Source organism: Geotrypetes seraphini, chromosome 14, assembly GCF_902459505.1.
Source record: "Geotrypetes seraphini chromosome 14, aGeoSer1.1, whole genome shotgun sequence".
In the NCBI taxonomy this organism is placed as follows: Eukaryota; Metazoa; Chordata; class Amphibia; order Gymnophiona; family Dermophiidae; genus Geotrypetes; species Geotrypetes seraphini.
The window spans coordinates 62,317,581-62,337,330 of record NC_047097.1 but is presented as its reverse complement, the minus strand read 5'-3'; the positions used below and the strand labels follow the sequence as shown (position 1 = coordinate 62,337,330).

The 19,750-nt window shown below is 42.1% G+C and overlaps 1 protein-coding gene across 1 annotated transcript in view; it reads left to right on the top strand.

The window, feature by feature from the left end:
- CD5 (CD5 molecule) overlaps positions 1 to 19,057 on the top strand; it is a 35,087-nt gene extending 16,030 nt beyond the window's left edge. The window contains exons 2-11 of the mRNA XM_033919829.1: positions 3,302 to 3,340; positions 3,877 to 4,194; positions 6,504 to 6,557; positions 7,258 to 7,548; positions 8,608 to 8,901; positions 11,258 to 11,392; positions 11,543 to 11,596; positions 15,521 to 15,631; positions 17,019 to 17,107; positions 18,387 to 19,057. Coding sequence (XP_033775720.1) covers positions 3,302 to 3,340; positions 3,877 to 4,194; positions 6,504 to 6,557; positions 7,258 to 7,548; positions 8,608 to 8,901; positions 11,258 to 11,392; positions 11,543 to 11,596; positions 15,521 to 15,631; positions 17,019 to 17,095 — 1,373 coding nt within the window. The 3' untranslated portion in view covers positions 17,096 to 17,107; positions 18,387 to 19,057. The remainder of the gene's footprint in view (positions 1 to 3,301; positions 3,341 to 3,876; positions 4,195 to 6,503; positions 6,558 to 7,257; positions 7,549 to 8,607; positions 8,902 to 11,257; positions 11,393 to 11,542; positions 11,597 to 15,520; positions 15,632 to 17,018; positions 17,108 to 18,386) is intronic.
- The last annotated feature ends 693 nt before the right edge of the window (positions 19,058 to 19,750 follow it).

Below are 19,750 nucleotides of genomic sequence, written 5' to 3'. Positions count from 1 at the left end.
CATGTCTGCACTGATGATTACTCCCAAGTCTCTTTCCTCTGAAGTCCTAGCTAGTGTTTCTCCATTTAAGGTGTAAGGTTTGCATGGATTTCTGCTACCGAGATGCATAACCTTACATTTCTTAGCGTTGAAGCCCAGCTGCCATGTCGAGGACCAGTTTTCCAACGTAAGCAGATCCTGCGTCATACTATCCTGCAGATTGCTTTCACTTACTATATTACATAGTTTGGCGTCATCAGCGAATAGAGTTACTTTACCCTGAAGCCCTTGGGTCAAGTCTCTTATGAATATGTTAAAAAGGAGTGGACCCAGGACCGAGCCCTGTGGCACTCCGCTGGTCACCTCCGATGTCTCAGAGAGGGTGCCATTGACCACCACCCTCTGACGTCTTCCACTCAGCCAATCTTTGACCCATGCAATTAGTGTCTCACCTAACCCCATAGATTTCATCTTGTTTAATAGTCTCCGGTGTGGGACGCTGTCGAAAGCTTTACTGAAATCTAAGTACACTATGTCTAGAGACTCTCCCGAGTCCAGCTTTCCTGTTACCCAATCAAAGAAGCTGATAAGATTGGATTGGCATGACCTACCCCTAGTGAATCCATGTTGACTAGGATCCCTTAGATTCCCCTCATCCAAAATCGTGTCTAATTTACATTTAAGTAGTGTTTCCATGAGTTTACACACTATTGATGTGAGACTCACTGGTCTGTAATGCACACAAGAGGCAGAATCCCTCGTTCCCATCTTTGAAGTTAAATAGACTGAGTCAGATAATAGGGGTAGCAATCTTGAGGAAAAAAAGGGCATTAACCCTTTCATACAACTTAAATTCTCCCTAGAAAAAGAACTTTGGTCAGTCTGGATAAAACCTGAACTGAGGGCTCCTTTTACTAAGCCACGTTGGGGCTTAAACGCGCACGCCACATTGCCACGGGCGCTAGACCTTAACGCCAGCACTGAGCCGGTGTTAGCTCTAGAAGTGTAGCATGCGGTAATTTCCTGCGTGCGCTAAAAACGCTAGCGCACCTTCGTAAAAGGAGCCCTAAATCTCTACGTTGGTCGCTTCAGAATCTCCTTGTTATGCCTTCCCTAAAACTGATTAATACATTGCGCTCCAACAACTTTGCTGTCACAGCCCCCTCTCTTTGGAATTCGACGCCTAACTATTTGCGTAGTGAACCCGACTTAAAACAATTTAAAGCGAAACTGAAAACATTCTTGTTCCAGGACGTCTTTGGAGAACTATTGTCCTTTTAAGGGCATATTTTAACACTCTATATTTCAATATTTTAATACTTTAATATTCTATCTTTTTTAAAGTTTTATAATATAATATTTTGATAATTTAATTTTTTTTTTTTTTTTTAATTTATTTATAAAATTTTACAATATTTTCAAGCGTATACATCTTGTACAGTAAAGTGAGATCAAACAACATATTGAACTAAAATTGCAAAATTAATATTACTACAAGGAAATACTAATCTAGCTAATCTCACACTAGTCCTCAATTTTATTGGATCCATAATTAAGAGTAGAACATATATAATTCAAATTAATTAAATAAGAAAAATCCTTATCTGACTAAAGTGCAGGAAGCTAACTTTCCATGGACGTTGTTATTCCTTTTTCTAGACATTTCATTGAGAGAAAGCTAATCAGTTGAGATGGCTCTGTAAATATATACTTCAATGATAAATATCTAACTACACATTTACATGGATATCTCAAAAAGAAAATACCTCCTATTTGAGTCACTCCAGGTTTTAAAATTAAAAATTCTTTCCTTCTTTTTTGAGTCTCTCTAGAGACATCAGGAAAAATCTGAATATACTGCCCCAGGAAGTCTTTGGATCTATTTTTAAAGAAAAGTTTTAATATCCAATCCCTGTCTGGAGCCAAAGCAACAGACAACAAGAGAGTAGCTGGAACTTTTATAATATAATATTTTATAATATAATATTTTATAATATAATATTTTGATAATTTAATATTTTAAAATTTTCAAAAACTTAAAATATAAAGTAAATTGTTAATCTTTTACCCCAGCCTATCGTACTTTCCCTTTATGTTGAATCTTTTCTATATAAATTGTAGTTCTCTCTCACTCCCCTATTGTTAGCAGTTGGTCCGTACGTCTTGTGCTTTTAATAATTGGATTGTCTTCCAGTTCCCCTTGTTTTATTTGTTTTTATAAAGTTGTATGTTTTTATGTAATTCTACATTGTAAACCGCTTAGATATTTGATTAAGCGGTCTAAAAAATCTTTTAATAAACTTGAAACTTGATAAACTAGAATGAACTAAGGATGGTGTCATAGCTGTTCACTGCGTTAAAAACGATTGCAATGCAGCTGGAATTCACATACTGTATATTCTCCAATAATGTCATCTCTACTTTCTTCTGCATTTACTTGATGAAGGAGCAGAGTCCTAAAAATCTCATCACAAATTAAGTTAGTCCCCCCCCCCCCCAGAAAAAAAAGTTATACCCTACAGCTTGGTTATGGGGGGTTTATGTCCTTTTATTTATGCTTTTGAATCTAATGAATTTCGGAAAGAATTACATAAAAGTAGGATTACCAGTCGTCCGGATTTCCTCAGATATGTCCTCCTTTTGGGGGTCCGGACAGCTTTTCAAAACCCGGCGCTTTGTCCGAGTTTTGAAAAGCTTCCCAGCAGTTTGGAGCTAACCAGTTATTTCCAGTGGCGCTAACCGGTTCAGCGCCACCGATAAAGACTGGTTAGCCCCCAAAAGGAGATTTAACCAGCCAGAAGCCAGTTAAATCCTGTTGAATATCGACCCTGTTATTTCTGCGCTCAGATTTGAATGCATAAGGCATCTGGAGAGTGGCTGAACTGGACTGTTCTCTGTATAACTTTTAGCCTCATCCCTCAAACCCCTTGAATTCCATCCCAGTTTATAAAGAATAACTTTGGCTATACAATGACTTGAACAAGCAACAGCCATCTTTACCCAGCTCCTGATGTGTCCTTGAGTCAGAGTTTGCTCCTGGTGATCCTATGGTGAGGGTCCCCCCCTTCCCTTCCTCTCCTCTCCTCTTCCTTCCCCTCCCCTCCTTCTGGTGTTCTTGGCATGATACAGGTGTACAGGTTAAGTGACTTGCCCAAGGTCATAAGGGGCTGTTGTGGGAATAGAACCTGGATATTCCATTTCATAACCTGCTGCTCTAACCATGAGGCTCTAACTCATCTGCTCTACCATCCAGGGGTGTAGCTGGCCAATAAATAAAATAACCCAAATATTTTCTCCTAACGTGATTTTTCTTTTCTTGCAGTGCCCTGCCCTAGCTTTGGAGAACCTGGAAGTTCCTCAGGTATGTATCTGGCACTGCCATTGGGAATTCAGAGCATGGGAAAATGTCTTCCTGGAATTCAATGTGAAATTACCACAGCCTACCACATAAGAACATAAGTTGCCTCCACTGGGTCAGACCAGAGGTCCATCGCGCCCAGCGGTCCGCTCCCGCGGCAGCCCATCAGGTCTTACTCCATTAGAATACTAATGAATATTGGAGAAATTTTTTAAGAAGATCTATTCCTAAATATCTATTTGTGAATTATTGGAGTTATTGGAGAAAAACATTATAATGCAAAAATAGCAAAGGTAGGTGTCACCTTATAGATTCACCAATTTATTCAGACATGAGATTTAGAGGACCAGTGTCAACTTCATGAGTGCAACTGATGAAGCGGACTCTGGTATTTGAAAACTCAACAAATGGGTTAGTCTATAACGTGCCACCTGTCTCTGAAAGTGTTTACATTATGTAATGAGACAGAGAAGACCAGAAACAGGTTGCTATTTCAATGGCATGCATAACAAATGTTGATGTGTCTTGTGCATTTCTAGATGAGAAGATAAATCTTTCTGGCAGCAACCACACATGTGTGGGCAGGCCAGTGCTGACTTTCAATGGTACGTGGCAGATCATGTGCAAGGACAGTTGGAACATGAAGAACCTTGCAGTGTTATGCAGGCAGCTGGGTTGTGACCAGCCGATTGGAATCTTATCTGAAATGAACTTTATGACAGAGAAGGAATCCAGGTTGAGCATCTTCAGCAACTCGCTCCAGTGTCAAGGGAACGAAACGAGCCTGTTGCACTGTGTCTCCGACAGACACAAAGTAAACTGCACTGATGAGCAGGATGCCATTGTGGTGTGTAGAGGTGGGTTGTGGTGCTTCTGTTCTGCAGTTGATTCTCCATTCAGCTTAATATAATGTTATATTGTACAACTAATGCATTGAATAGATCAAGATATTTATTTATTAATTGATTTATTTGGATTTAACTCATGGCGAGTTAGTTTCAGATACTCTGGGTATTACTAGTCAGCATTTTATTCTTATAATGTTTTACAACATAATTTGTCTATCATGTTTAGTCTCTTGATATGTGTTATTTCAGTATTATTCACTTTGTGCTATTATGGGAAGATTAGGTTCTTACCTTGATAATCTTCTTTCAAGTAGAAGGTACAATAGACTTGACAAGTTTCTTCCATTCAACGAGGTTTGCAGAAGGCATCATCTATGTTTTTCAACTCCGCCTCTTTGTGTCAGTTCATACCAAAGCAATGGATAATCCCTAAGAAGGAGAAAGAATAAGGAGGGTATGGGGAACTCCTCAATAATTCAAGTTTTTTCTGCTCTGCAATAAGTACAATTAATTAAGCCAATGGATATATATCATAAAAAAGGTGGGACCAAACAAGCCACCTACCTGAGTGCAACCAGAACCTAACATTTATGCAACTCGTATAGCCTCTCCCAAAGGTATAGCTATAGTACTTGTTTAACAGAAGTACATTATGCATCTTCATTCTCTCTTGGAAGTTCACAGATAAGCATTTAGAGACACCTACATATGTCCGAGGCAGAAAGCAAGCTAATTTAACATCTGACAGGGTGAGCCATCAAGCCTGCTGTACCCTTTTACTAGAAAAAAGATTATTGAGGTAAGAACCTAGTCTTCCCTTCTAGTACAAAGGGTAAAGTAGGCTTGACAACTAAGATGTACCAAAGCAGTCCCCTGCATCTAGCATGGGGCAGATGAGCCTGCTGCAAGCAATGAGGACCCAAAGGCAGTGTCCATCTATGCTGCCACATCCATTCTGTAAAACTTTGTCAAAGTATGGAAAATGGACCATGTAGGTGCTCTACAGATCTCCTCAGGTGGAATTGTCTGGGATTCTGCCCATGAAGAGGCCACACCTCTGATGGAATGCACCTTCAAGGAAATCAGTGGCTGTTTACTACAGCCAATGTACGCAGATTAGATAGCCATGTGAATCCATTTGGAGATGGATATCTTCAAGGTAGGCTTTCCCCGTGTTCTATGATTGGTTAACACAAAAAGATGTCCAGAAAGATGAAATTCATTCATCACTTTGAGATAACAGAGAAGGACTCTCATATGTCCAGTAATGCCAAGACTTTGTCCTTTTTCTTTATGTCTGTGGCATGGAATGCCGGAAGCCAGACTTCCTGATTTACATGGAAGGCTGAAATCACTTTTGGTAGAAAGAAAGGTGCTGTATGTAGAGACACGCATGCCTCCATATATCTGAGGAAGGGCTCCCTGCATGACAAAGCCTGGAGCTCTGAAACCCTTCTTGCCAAGGCGATAGCCACCAGGAAAACTGTCTTGATTGTAAGATCCATCAGTGATGTATTCTGTAAGGGTTCATACGGGGACTTACAAGGGGCCTGCAAAACAATATTAAGATTTCACATAGGGAATGGTTGTCTCACAAGAGGATGTAGCTGCAACACTCTCTCGAGGAATCTACTAGTGATGTCAGGATGGGAAGCTAAGGACCCTTTCTCCACTCAATCTCTCAAGCATGAGAGGCTGGCTACCTGCACCTTGAGATAACTGACCGCTAGGCCCTTTTCCAGACCGTCCTGAAGGAACAATAGGGTTACAGATTTGAAAGCTGTATATGCTCTACCTTCTGACCCTCGCACCAGCGCTGAAAAGTCTAAGCTGCGACAGGCGCTGGCTTCTTGGATTGTAGAAGAGTAGTTATGACTACCTCTGAGTATCCTTTCTTCGCTATGTTTGCGCGCTCAAGAGCCAAGTCATAAAACCAAAGTGTTCTGGATTCTCCAGAAGTATGGTCCTTGAAACTCAAAGGTGGATTTGAATAGCTTTTTCCGGTGTACCTGTTGAGAAGACAGGAAGGGTATCTTGAAGCGTTGTGTAGATCTTGAATTGAGGAAGGTGTGTGAGACTTTAATGTTGGACACTAGTCCGTTAGAGTTCTTTGTTTCCATCTCTTTTTACCTTGGTTTGAAAGCTTGTTGTACCCTTAATGCAAGGCAGTGCAGCAAAGTTATGAATAAAGGTAAAGATACCAGGAATTCTAGTGGGGGTGGGGGGTGGAATGTTCTGCCATGCCATGGTGAAAATCTGAAATATTTTCAACAGAAGCCATAGAAAAACTATTTATTCTGCATTTGTTATAATTTCAGAACCGCAGCCACCTCCAACACCTCCACCAGTGCCTACAACAACCCCACCCAAAGGTAAGAGGATATCCGTCCTCACCCTTCCCAGGGAGAACGTGCTATGCGGTGGTGTAGTAAGGGGGGGAGGGGTGGTCTGTCCAAGGCACAGTCTTTTGAGGGCGTGGCACCCCTCATCCTCTCTGCCCCCTCCTTGCCTTTCCCCGTACCTTTTTACCTTCTCCGGTGCAAGGCTGCTGCCTGTGTCGGCATCAGTGCTCTCTGACGTCTCTTCCGGGACCAGCGTCTAGGAAGTGACATCAAAGGGCGAGCCCCTTGCTGCTCACACTAAAGTTAAAAAGGTATAGGGAACGGGAAGTGTGGGGGGGGGGGGAGGGTCACCCACGGCAAGGGGAAGGCAGGGAAGACAGTGGGAGAGGGGTGTCATTGCCCCGGGCACCACTTACCCTTACAATGCCACCAGGGCTATGAATATATGAAACAAACTCTTGGCACACTACAGTATCACCTTCTCCCTCTTTCTCCTACATCATTTCTGTTTTCATTTGTTTTCTCGTCCTCCTCCTCTCTCTCTCTCGTTTCAGCTCTTTTTTCCTCAGGTGCATCTACTGTAAACTAAGTCATTTCTTCAAAGACAAAGGATGGGTGAAACCAGCCTGTGTTCTTCTTTCTCTTTCCTTTATCACTCCTTCTCCCCTCCTATCTATCTGTCCGATAAATACATTTCGGTGTTTTGTCCCCTCACTCTCTGCTCTTCCAGATTCTCTTAAGTTCCGGCTGGTTGACAGTAACTTTACCTGCTCTGGGACGGTGGAGGTGTACATGAGGGGCTCCTGGAGGACAGTCTGCAATAAACATCCACATCTCAATCACACAACTATGATCTGCAGGAAACTAGGCTGTGGAGCTGCCTTGCCCGATAGCCAGGCCGGGACCACGTTTTCACACACTCCTGTTCTCTGGCTTGAGCAAGGGTGTGTCAACATGAACCTAACAGAGGAATGTTTCCAGGAAGCCACCAGCTGTGAAAGCATGAAGGTCATCTGCTCCAGTAAGTTTCCTTCAAGAAGGGCTTCTGATATTAGGCATCTCTAAAATGGAACATCTGTGGATGATTAAAATCAGTTCTCCCAATGTTTAAACACTGCAGTTAGGGACCCTATACCTAAAGAGTGCCAAATCGTGGCCTGCACTATCCCCCGTGCCGGTCTTTTCTACATGCTAAGGCCATGGGGTAAAATTGTGCCACTTTCCATTTTTTCTGAATAAATGACCATATTCTAAATTTTCCCATTAGTGCTTGGTCATTAACGCAAGTGTCCTTATAGCCATTATTTTTTAGACGGCAAGGTCTCACGTGCTAATCGGTTAACGCGCAGCAATATAGCTGCGCTAATCAGTTAGTAAAGAACACGTCTATTCTCCACCCCCAACGCTAAAAAAAATAAATTCTAGTGTGTGCCGATCCCAACCCGTCGTAGTGCTTTTTAACCTGTGGGTAAGTACACATTAGTACTTAAAGAACCCCTTAGTTGGATAAAAATCTCAATCGTGGCATTTAAATCTATCCCTGGATATCAGTGCTGAATATCTGGGTATAAAGTTGCTACTGGAAATTATCTGGCCACCATTGACATTCTGCATCAGTACTCAGATAATTATCTGGGCAAATAGATCTCATGCATATTCATTGGGGAAATCCTGAAAACACGACTGGATTGTGGCCCTCGAGGACTGACTTTGACATGCCTGCCCGGGGGAAGGAGGGAGAACAGGAGGGAGGGGACACCCTAGAAGATCATTTAGGGGGAGGGGCAGAAGGGAGAGGAAAAGAGAGAAAGGTGCTCTTGACTTTTGCTCCCTGCAGTGCTAATCTTGATGAGGTGCTCAAAAGTCAGCGAATGTGGCTTTTCAGTGGCACTTCTGGGACTGATTAAAGAGTACAACTCAGTGAAGCTACTGTCCATTCTCCTCCACCTTCCCAGGTCCCACAGGCCTGGCCATTAATAGTGCTGACAGTGAGTGCTTGCAAAGCGTCCTGGTTCTCAGTTCTGGATGTGAGATCATGTTTTACTAATGACGTTTATAAAACCTTTTTTCGTCTCCCCAGACTTTCAGCCCAAAGTGACAACCCGGCTGGTGAATGGCACAAGCAGGTGTGAGGGAAATGTTGAGGTTTATCACCAGGGCCGATGGAAGACCCTGTGCAATGATGCAAGTGACAAGCATTCCAGAGGGCGGAAGGTCTGCATGGAGCAGAGGTGTGGAAACTTGACTGTCCCAGCTCCAGAGACCAGACGTGATAAACCAACCCCAAAACAACATGGCTTGTCCTGTACTGCAAGGGAGGTAGAGGAGTGCCACACCTTCAATTTAAGCATCTGCAACCCGGCCAGAATTATATGTAAGAACCATTATCCGTTAATTGTGTTACTTTCTATGCTACATCAGTGTTGGGGGTGGGGGATCACCTTTTCCACCTCCAGCAATGTAAAGGGCAATTTCATGACTCCTTGCCTAAATGGCTCCATTACTGAGCCACGTTAAATGTTAATGTGAATTTACTGCAGAATAAACGATCTACCGCAAGATTTGTGATAGTTTGCTTCTTAGTGTGTGCTAATCGTGCATGATTTAGTTTTCTAATATATTTTTGGGAAGGGGGTGGCATGGGCAGGGAAGCATTATCTAGCTAACATGTTATGATTAGCGCACGCTAACTGGATAACGCGGCTCTAATTCAGCGGCACTTAACGCTACATAAGCACACTGCGTTAATTTTTTGTAAGTACTGAACACTAAGACAAACATTAATGCATGACTAAGGTGATCATTTATTTTTTCCCTCAAAACGGGACCGGACCAGCCTGGATCCCCCCTCCCCCCCCCCCCACCAGAACCCGTTAAATACAGTGCAAAATATAGACAGCAGATATAAATTCTCAAAACTGACACATTTTGATCACTAAATTGAAAATAAAATCATTTTTCCTACCTTTGTTGTCTGGTGATTTCATGAGTCTCTGGTTGCACTTCCTTCTGACTCTGCATCCTTTCTTTCATTTCTTTCTTTCTCTCTCCCGGCCCCCTCCCCTTTCTGTCTTTCTTTCTCTTTCCTGGCCTCCCCCTTTCTGTCTATCTTTCTTTCTCCCGGCCCCTCCCTTTTCTGTCTTTCTTTCTTTCTCCCGGCCCCCCCCTCAAGCCGCCGCGGCTGCCTATTTCTCCAAGCCACCGCCGCATTAACATCATCTTCATGCAGCGACTGCATAAGCCTTCCCCCCCCCCATGTAAATTCTGACGTCGGAGAGGAAGTTCCGGGCCAGCCAGGTAGCGATTTGCTGGCCCGGAATTTCCTCTGCGATGTCAGAATGGGGAAGGCCTGTGCAGTTGCTGCACGAAGGTGATATTAGTGTGGCGGTGGCTTGGAGAAATAGGCGGCGGCAGCCATTTTTAGCTCACCTGTCCCGCTCCTTCTGAAAAGTGGACATTTCAGCGTCCCGAAGCTGTGCATGGGGACAACGGGGCAGGCGAGCTAAAGCGGAATGGTCCCGTTCAAAACAGGATGTATGGTCAGATTATGCATGACCTATAAAAAGGAAAAAATATAAAAATAGGTCATGGTACATCTGGACTTAGCATGCAGGAAAGTCCCGCATCAGCACACGCTAAGCCTGGATTTTGCCACAGCTTAGTAAAAGCGCCCTTAAAATAGGAGGCCAAGTAAATGCCTACTTTAAGCCTATTTATTGCTCAGGGGTGGGAAACCTTGGTCCTCGAGGGCTGCAATCCAGTTGGGTTTTCCCAATGGATTTCTCCAATGCATATGCATGAGATCTCGTTGCATGCACTGCCTCCATTGTATGCATATTCAATGTGGAAATCCTGGAAGCCCAAATAGTTTGAGTCTCTTTATTGGCGGAACAGTCTGAAAACACATCGCTAACAAAACCGTCATTGCAACTTGCAAAATACAAGTAGGAGGAGCCAAACAAATTACATTTTTACCACCAGTTAGTTCTTATTATTCAACCCTTACTTTCCCATTACAGAAAACCCTCCCCACCCACCCTTAATTATATTAAATTTTAATTAAAGTAGGGTTACCAGATGACCAGGAAAACCCAGACATATCCTGTTAGCAAGTGCCACACCGAAGCCCACAGGGATTGAAAGGACTTTGGTGTGGTTACCATGCAGGCCCGCACTATCTAATATTTATTTATATATCACTTATATCCTAAGTGGTTTACATTCAGGTACTTTATCATATTTCCCTATCTGTCCCGATGTGCTCAAACTCTATCTAGTGTACCTGGGGCAATGAGGGGATTAAGCGAGGGATTTGAACCCACAACCTCAGGGTGCTGAGGCTAAAGATCTAACCACTGCGCCACACACTCCCAGTAAAGTGGGCCTATGTTATGATTCTTGGTGCACTACAGCCGCATAGCCCATCGTATATCTATGGGCTGCATGGCACATCTTAGTAAAAGGATTTCTTAAATTGCACATTTCCAGACAATTTAAAAAGAAATTCATATTTTTTAAAATTGAAATCTGCACTATCTTGGATATATGTCTTCTTTTTGAGATGTTAACTTCCTGCGGTTTTAAGAAATAAAGAGGTTTTTCATTTGCCAACATTTACCCAAACGTTTTAATAGATTTCCAGATCAAGCTATGAGGTGCTCACACACGTCACCTAGAATTCATGAAAGCTACAGGATTAGTGAGACAGATGACATCATTGTCTTTCCTAGGTGAAAACCCTGAGCTGAAAAAGCGGAAAGGTTTGGGAGCTGGGGATGTCCTAAGCATCATCTTTGCCCTTCTTCTTTTGGGAATTTTCGTGGTCATCGGTGGACCTCCCATTTACAAGAAAGTGGTGAAGAAATGTAAGTGACCGGCAAAATGTCTTTTCCAGCAAATATCAAAATAACCCTACTCCTCAGTATTTCCCTTTCTGTATCCCCCCATTATTTCTGTTTTTATGTATTCATATCTTTGCACCCAATTCATTGTCTGTCTCCATCTTTGCATTGCAGACAACCGGAAGAAGGAACGTCAATGGATTGGTCCAACAGGAGCAAGTCAGAGCAGTAAGCACCTAGGAGACTCAAGAAGCTATCCCGAACCCAAACTACACAATTTCAATCCTGCAACATGATTTTTAATCTACCAAAATCACATAAACCCAACCAACTTGACCTCATCGTTATCAGCTTGTACTATCGTTACCAGCTGGTCCTATAGCAGGGGTACTCAAACTAGATTCTGACGGTTGTCAAAAATGTACTTAGGCCCCGTTATATCAAGCTGCGTTAGAGGTGTTTAAAAAAAATTCACTGGCTACTGAGATAAATGCGCCAATGTTCATAGAATTCCTAGGAGCTTCAGGGCTTTTACTGCAGCGGCAGGTGATTTAAAAAAAAACAAACCCTAACGCGGCTTGATAAAAGGGGGCCTTATTTTGTCATATTAATAGTTAGAAACATAGAAACATAGAAATAGACGGCAGATAAGGGCCCACGGCCCATCTAGTCTACCCACCTTAATGTCCCTCCCCTACCTTTGCCCTGTGAATAGATCCCATGTGCCGATCCCATTTGGCCTTAAAATCAGGCACGCTGCTGGCCTCAATCACCTGTAGTGGAAGACTATTCCAGCGATCAACCACTCTTTCAGTGAAAAATAATTTCCTGGTGTCACCTCGTAGTTGATATTTAATTTGTACTGTAGTCTTTATAATGTTTTGTAATTCCTGGATGAATTGATTCAGCTTTTATTCTGTGGAATCTATCTAGAAAGACAAGGTTTAGGTGGAATACAAATATTGGCATAACATAACAATACAGCCCAAAGAGGGAACAGAGACAATGAGAGAATGCAAGGACTGATATTAATTTACACAACAAAAAGCACAATAGGGACATGAAGTGCTTTTATTGACATGACAAAGTCTGTGTTTCGCCTGAAGCCTGCATCATGGGTCTAAAAACATATACAGAACATCTAGCCTTCATCAACTGATAGGCCCAGATCCAAAGGCCAAGCTTTCTCCAGTTTATGAAAACCCGGAGTGGGCGCATGATCCTTAAGATGTTGGTGACAAAATATTAAAGGCACTTTAAGTTGAGCTTCCAAGGTCAAGGCGTCATCGAGTAGATCATAAGTCATTTCAGTAAGACTGGTAGAATCCAAAGTTGCAATATATGCCTAAGTTGCAAATATGCATAATACATTTCTCCCTCTGTATTTGCGGTTTCGATTATTCACGGTTTTTAGTTTGCTGGCTCCTCCCCCCAAATTACATCAGCATGCATAGAGAAATCGCTGATTCCCGGCACTTTCTTCACCGTGTTTTGCCTCTCCTTCAGGAACAGACCAGGTCTCCCACCATGTTATTCGCGGTTTCACTATATTCACGATGGTTTTTAATAGAAAACAGCAAATAACATATGAATAAGTTATTCACAGTTTTTCTGTATTTACGGTTCTGTTAATCCCCTATCACAGCGAATACGGAGGGAGAAGTGTAGTCACATCCAAAAGAATTATAATGTGACAAATTGTTTTCTTTCAATGTCAGCTAGCTCATATACCAACTGGATGAAGAAATCTAATTCCTTTTTAATATCTCCAATAGGGTCTTCTAACAATTTCAAGTAAAACTGTCGGTCTGAAAATTGTCTGTAGATTTCTCTTACCTAATTAGAAGTGTCAATCACCACTATTCCTCCACCTTTATCTGCTGCTTCAATTGTAATTTTATTATTTTTTCCCAAAGTTTGAAATGCTGCTGACTCCTCTTCTGTTAAATTAAATCTCTCATAATGCACGTTGATTAAAGGTGGTGAAAGCTGGATCAGTTGGTACCGGTGGAACCCTTTTCTTTTTTAAATTCTTTATTCATTTTTACATCAAATACATAGTGCAAACAGAAGAACAAATAAGTAATATAGCAAACTGCACTCTGTTCCAATCAAATAATATAGTCATTAAATCCCACCTCCCAACCTCCCTCCCTCCCCCCTCCACTCCTGGATGTGTATAACACTCTTTCACAAAACAAAGGGAAATAATAATATATCATAACTTGCAGTAATTTGTTAATGGGCCCCAAATTTCCTTAAATTTACTATGGTGTCCCCTCTGTATAGAATAAATGTTTTCAAACTTATAAATTTGACATACAGACTTCCCACCAAAAACTATAATTCAATTTATCCCAACTTTTCAGTATCATCTGCATGGCCACTCCTGTCATGATGAGGAACAATTTATTCTGATTTGCATTTATAGGTTTCTTGGTTAATAATATCGTTCCAAAAAATACTACATCATATGATAGTGATAAAGGAACTTCCAATATTGTAATAATTTGACCCCAAATGGTTTTCCAGAAGTTGAGTATCAAAGGACAATAATAAAGCAAATGATCCAACGTCCCTATATCAAGATGACAATACCAGCATCTATTAGATTTAGAACTGTCCAATCTTTGCAACCTAACCGGGGTCCAAAAAGATCTATGCAATAAGACAAACCAAGTCTGTCTTATCGATGCTGACGCTGTACATCTCATCCTCCAATTCAAAATTCGGGGCCATTGAGATGCGGTGGAGCCCTTTTCGATTTTTTCTACACCACAGATGAATCATGCTGAGAGCAATCTTCTTTAGCAAAGAAATTCAAAATTTACAATTTTCTGTTGAACTTGAATAAATCTGTTCTTGTTTGGAAAGAATCATTTGTTGCCCTGGGTACGAATTTCAAACCTTTCTGCAATACCTTAACTTCATCTATAGTTAGCTGAATGCTAGCTAAATTTCTAATCGGGTTGTAAAGGTCTCTGGTATTGGTAACTAATAATACATCCCTCTTACTCTGCTTCTCCCTCTGAATTCTATTTTTTTCTCTATAAACCTGTTCTTCTCGATTATGTCCCTCTCTGAATGTTGTTACCAGATTCGATCTAAAAAAATTGACATCATTATCGTGAAGAGACTTTTGGACATAAGAGGATGTAGGTCCCAGAGTAGAGCAAGAGGAAAAAAAACAGATCATCTGATTCATACCTGATTCTTTCCCATCTTTTTTCAAAACTATTGATTCCATTTCTACCTTCTAGATTTATTCAATTAGCATGAGTTTTCTCTCAATAGTATATCTTTGTTCAGTTGATCTTGTCTTAATTATACTATCTTTCTATTCTTTCTCACAAACACCTTCAGTTCTGCCCATGGGTAAATATTTGGAATCACTGGGCTAAAGTGATATATCCCTTCCAAATACCCTAATCCAAAACCCTACAGCCTAATTACAACCATGTCTATAATAAGATGCCATGGTAATACCTATCTTACCTTATTCTAAACCCATTCAGCTAGATCATGGGTGGGCAGCCACAATTCTCGAGTGCCAAGTGTTTTAGATTTCCACAATGAATATGCATGAGATTGATTATTTTTAAAAAAATGTATACCTCACCTAAAAACTAAGCAGCTTACAATTAAAACATTCACAAATTAAAACAAAAGCTCGCAAAACAAATAAAGACTAACAAAAATGTTTACTGGAAAATCACCTGACAAACTGTTGATTCAAGAAACCTGTACAGGCCTTCCGCCCTTTTTTTAAATTGTTGAAGAATTATACAAAAGCTCAAGTGGATACAGGAAGTTGAATCAGAGGAAGAAGGCGGGGCTCTGGGGAGACCACAAAATTGTTGCTGGTGACCCGCTGGGAAAAGAAATGCCTTTTAACTTAGATCAGAAAGTGAAGAGAAGGAGATACTGGATTGGGGCGGGGAGAAGGGCAGAGAGATCTTGGACCATGGGGTCCTCCTGGAGCTGTGGGGCCCACCATACACTGGCCCTGATCTCATGCATCAGTTGCATTTGAACCTTGGCTTCCCTGCTTCTCAGTTGCTGCTCCTCAAACCACTCTAATTAAACAATAAATCTCCCAAAGAATACTGATACTTATATTAACAGCCTCTACTGTTTGGTTTGGTTTTCAAGTTTCATTCCATCGCAACAACACTGTCAACCTTCACTCTCAACCGCAGGACCAACCTGACAATGAGTACTCTGAGACACCCAAGAAAAAATCCTACCTTTCTGCTTATCCAGGTAAGCCAACCTTCCAGATACCCATTTGAGGACTGTAACAGAATATAAAACGTGCTTTTAAATTTCATTTATTTAATTAGCAGCCAGAATATGTTTTTCCAGTGCTGGCTGTCATAGACTTTTTTATGCCCAGATTCTTAAGATTGAACCCTACTTGGATCTGAATATCTGAGTATTAAGCAACTGCCATTCTCTGCCCCAGCATTTCCTGAACAGAGCTGAAGCGGTCAGAGCTGAAATTCAGTAGCAATCATAGGTGCACTGTGTAAGAGACTCCCCAGCCCAAAGTAACCTTCTTTTTCTCGCTGTGACTTCAGTCTGCGATGGAAACAACAAAAACAAATGGGAAGCTTCCTCTTCCCACCTGCTGCCTCCCCAATTTGCAGGTGGCAAATAAACAAGAAACTGTGTGCTGCTGCTGGTCCTCCTCAAACAGGAAGTTACATCATAAGGGGTGGGACCAGCAGAGTTGGCAGCAGCATGAAGAGCTCTAGGGCCCTCTGCACATTTCTTGTTTATTTGCCACCAGTGAATCAGGGAGGCAGCGAATTGGGCAGTTAGGGAGATGTCTGTGCTCGTGAATGAGAGGAAAAGGAGAGAGACAGGACTTTTAGGGGAGGAAGGAGAGACAGAGGAGTCAAGCTGCATAGTGGGAGAAGGAGAGAGAGACAAGAGCAACATTGGTTGGTGGGTGAGATAGGCACAAGGCAACAATGGATAGAGGGGGAATAGAGAGCGAGAGATAAGTTAAGAGATCCTGGATGGCTGGAAGGGGAGAGAGAAGAGATGCTGCATGGTAGGGGGAGAGATAGACAGAGGGGTGATGTTGGATAGAGGGGTGGGGGAGAAAGAGGAGATCCTAGATGACTGGGGGAGGAGGGGAGACAGATTCTGGATGACTGGTGGGGGCGGGGGGAGACACACAGAAAGGATATACATTGGTACCTTGGTTTACGAGCCTAATCGTTCCAGAAGCAAGCTCGTAATCCAAAGTACTCGTATATCAAAGCAAAGTTCTCTATAGAAAAAAATGGCAACGCTGACGATTCGTTCCACAACTCAAAAGGTGGAACTGGGAGGAAGTGACGAGGGGTGGCCCAGGGGTGTGTACCTGTCGGGTGCTGGAGTTTGTAAGTGGCAGCGCCGCTTCAAGGAGATGCCTCTTCCATCCACTAGCCTTCCGCACCACATTGGAGAACCCCCGAGCCCACATAGCCAAGCGCCTTCCCACATGATCAACGTTGAGTGTGATTATACGTAGCGTGCATGTGGGACGGTGCACGGCTACGTGGGCTCAGGGGTTCTCCCACAAATCAAAAAAACAAACACATTCATCTTAAAAGAGAACCTGATTATCTAATGAGGATGTGGTGTGTTGTTCTTGCAGCTCTAGAGGCAGCCTTAAACAGAACCTCGCACCCTGTGGACAGCGAATATGATTTAGAGACAACCCACAGGCTGTGACATCCAACACAGGTGAGCCCTTTACTGTCCCGGATACTTCACCAATGCACTAACTTTGTATAGAAGGATAAAAGTGCCCGCTCCCCTCACTGTCCTTGAATACCATAGGATAAGACAGAGTGGAAGGTACATGACTTGCTAAGGTAGGGGTGAAAGAAGATTAGGGAAGTGGTAGTTTTCTGGAGTTTATCCAATAAGCATCTATTTTACCCCCCCTCCCCCACCTTCCACAAAAGAGCGGAAGAGGTTTTCAGTGCCAGCTGGTGCGCTGAATGCTCTGTGCTGCTCCGATGCTCATAGGAACTCCATGACTGTCAGAGCAGCGCAGAGCACTCCACGCGCTGGCTGGCGCTAAAAACATCTGCCACGCTTTTGTGAAAAAGGGGCTAATTGCTTTGTAGCAAGGGTGTTTTTATGAGTTAAAACCTAAACTCAGAAGACCTATTTATGATGCATGGATTACATGAACGAGAAACTATATGTTTCCTTCACCCTAGGAACCAACTTTTCAAAATGATCAGGGGTACGAAATCCCAACTAAAAGTACCCCCTCTATGAACCTGGCTGCTCAATATTGAGGATGCTCAAACATCCACTGTACTCACACAACTAGCACCTATGCCAGTGTTTCACAGTCTTTTTGCAGCTGTGACTCCATGATTATGGCCAAATAAAATTGTGTGCCCCCCCCCCCCCTTGGAGGTGCAGAATAATGATGCACCTATGAAAAACCCATTTAGGTTGTGATCTCAAAGGTGGATTTCGTGACCCTATTTGGTGTCTCGAATCGCCGTTTGGGAAGCTCTGACCTTCACTGTTTCCCAATACATGCTACATCATTTAACTTTATTTTGAAGACGAGGAAATTCAATAAATGGCACCAAAACAGGTGCTGAAAAATATCAACACTGAGGGCCAGATTCTGTAATGGGCGCCTAAAAAAGATAGGTACCTATTGCATGTCAATCCCACTTAGGTGCAATTCTGTAATTGGCGCCTACGTTAAAACGTAGGCGCCTTTAATGTAGGCCAGGGTTTTTAAAGACTACATCATAGGTACTTAAGTCCTTTTGAGAATCGTGCCAAAGTCTTTCTCCACCCCTAAACACCCCTACTTTGGTGTTAGGCGCCCTGCCATAGGCATCTATCTTTTGTAGAATCATGCCTAAGACCCAATTAATAGAATACGGGGGAAGTTCTCACACCCTTTACTGTCTGTAAGAGACAGCTTAGGCTTTAGCAGATAGCTTGTTGGTATGCTGACAATCTTTGTCCATTATGCTCTTACTAGCAGGCAATTTCGCTGGAAGAAAGAAGTGAAGCTGGCAGGACAAGCCTCTGGTTCTAGAGGAAGCAGATTATGGGTATACTGCATCAAAAGGACACATAAGCTTATAAAGACGTCCAGGCAATACAGCGCCTTTGATAACTGATCCTTTGAGGCACCCATACCTTATCTTGTAAATCACTCTGTATATTGTTAATACTTTATAAATAATATTTTTTTTTATGGGGTTCTCTGGATAGCTGTTCTTAAGTGGAAAATACATTGTAAAGAATGCCACACATAAGATGACCACAACACCTGAATAATTCAGGTATGGCTCATGCAATACTGCTTTGTACTTGAATGCTTAAAGATGACAGTCTCTTAAAGTACATTGTTAATTTTTCAGGATGCCTCGAGCCGTGGCCACTACATTTAGTGCACTGCAGCTCGACAAAGTTTTGTGGGACACTGCATTAGCGACTAAAACCGATACCCAATGTAAAGGACTTTCTGTGGATCATAAGATATGTAGATTAGAGGCCATCACTAGAAACATATTATTCTGAAGTACATGCTTTATAATGATTAACAAAGAGCCTGGATCAGTCGTGACTCGGACATTCCACCGCCTGACAATGCAACAATTGGAAAACACCATATACTAGTTCAGGTCAAGACTTTTAATATTTGAGTTTCATCAGTAATGTGAAATATTTCAAGTAAACTATAACATTCTAGTAAATAAAATATTTTTGTAAACAACTGTTGGTAAGTGTGTGAAATCCCATATTTTATAAAGCATCTATGGTTCGACAATCCCTTTCATGAGACACGTAGAATGGTTCTGACCTTGCTAATATCTTTTCTAGTAGATAGGTGTGTCATTCTGGACAGCAAGGTATTCTTCCTGTGCTCGTGAGCCATGCAGGAGTCCACTCCAGGTTTTCAACTCTTTCCCTCCTTCTCCAGAGGGCTCTGCTGCCCCCTTCGGTTTATACCAATACAGGCGATAGCCCTATATAGGAACACATAAGAAAGAGGGGTACGAGGAGACTTACAAATCTGTTCTGCTTACTGGGTCAGACCTATGGTCCATCTAGCTCAGTAGCTAGATTGTAAGTGGAACTGGTTTTTGTCACATTTAAATAATCACCTGCTATTTATAGTAAGCACACAAGACCCATTCTTAAATGAATTGGAATTGTCTTGCTGAATTGAGGCTATGATCTTATTCTAGAAGGAAGGGGAGAGACACATCTGGTCTCTTAGGAAATTGATATTAATTTCCAGCAAGCACAGATTTTACTTTAAAACCAAAAGCCTTTCCCTACCTCCGAAGAGGTCTGTGTGCCATGTAGAATGTATCACAGTGAAGGTGGCAGTCC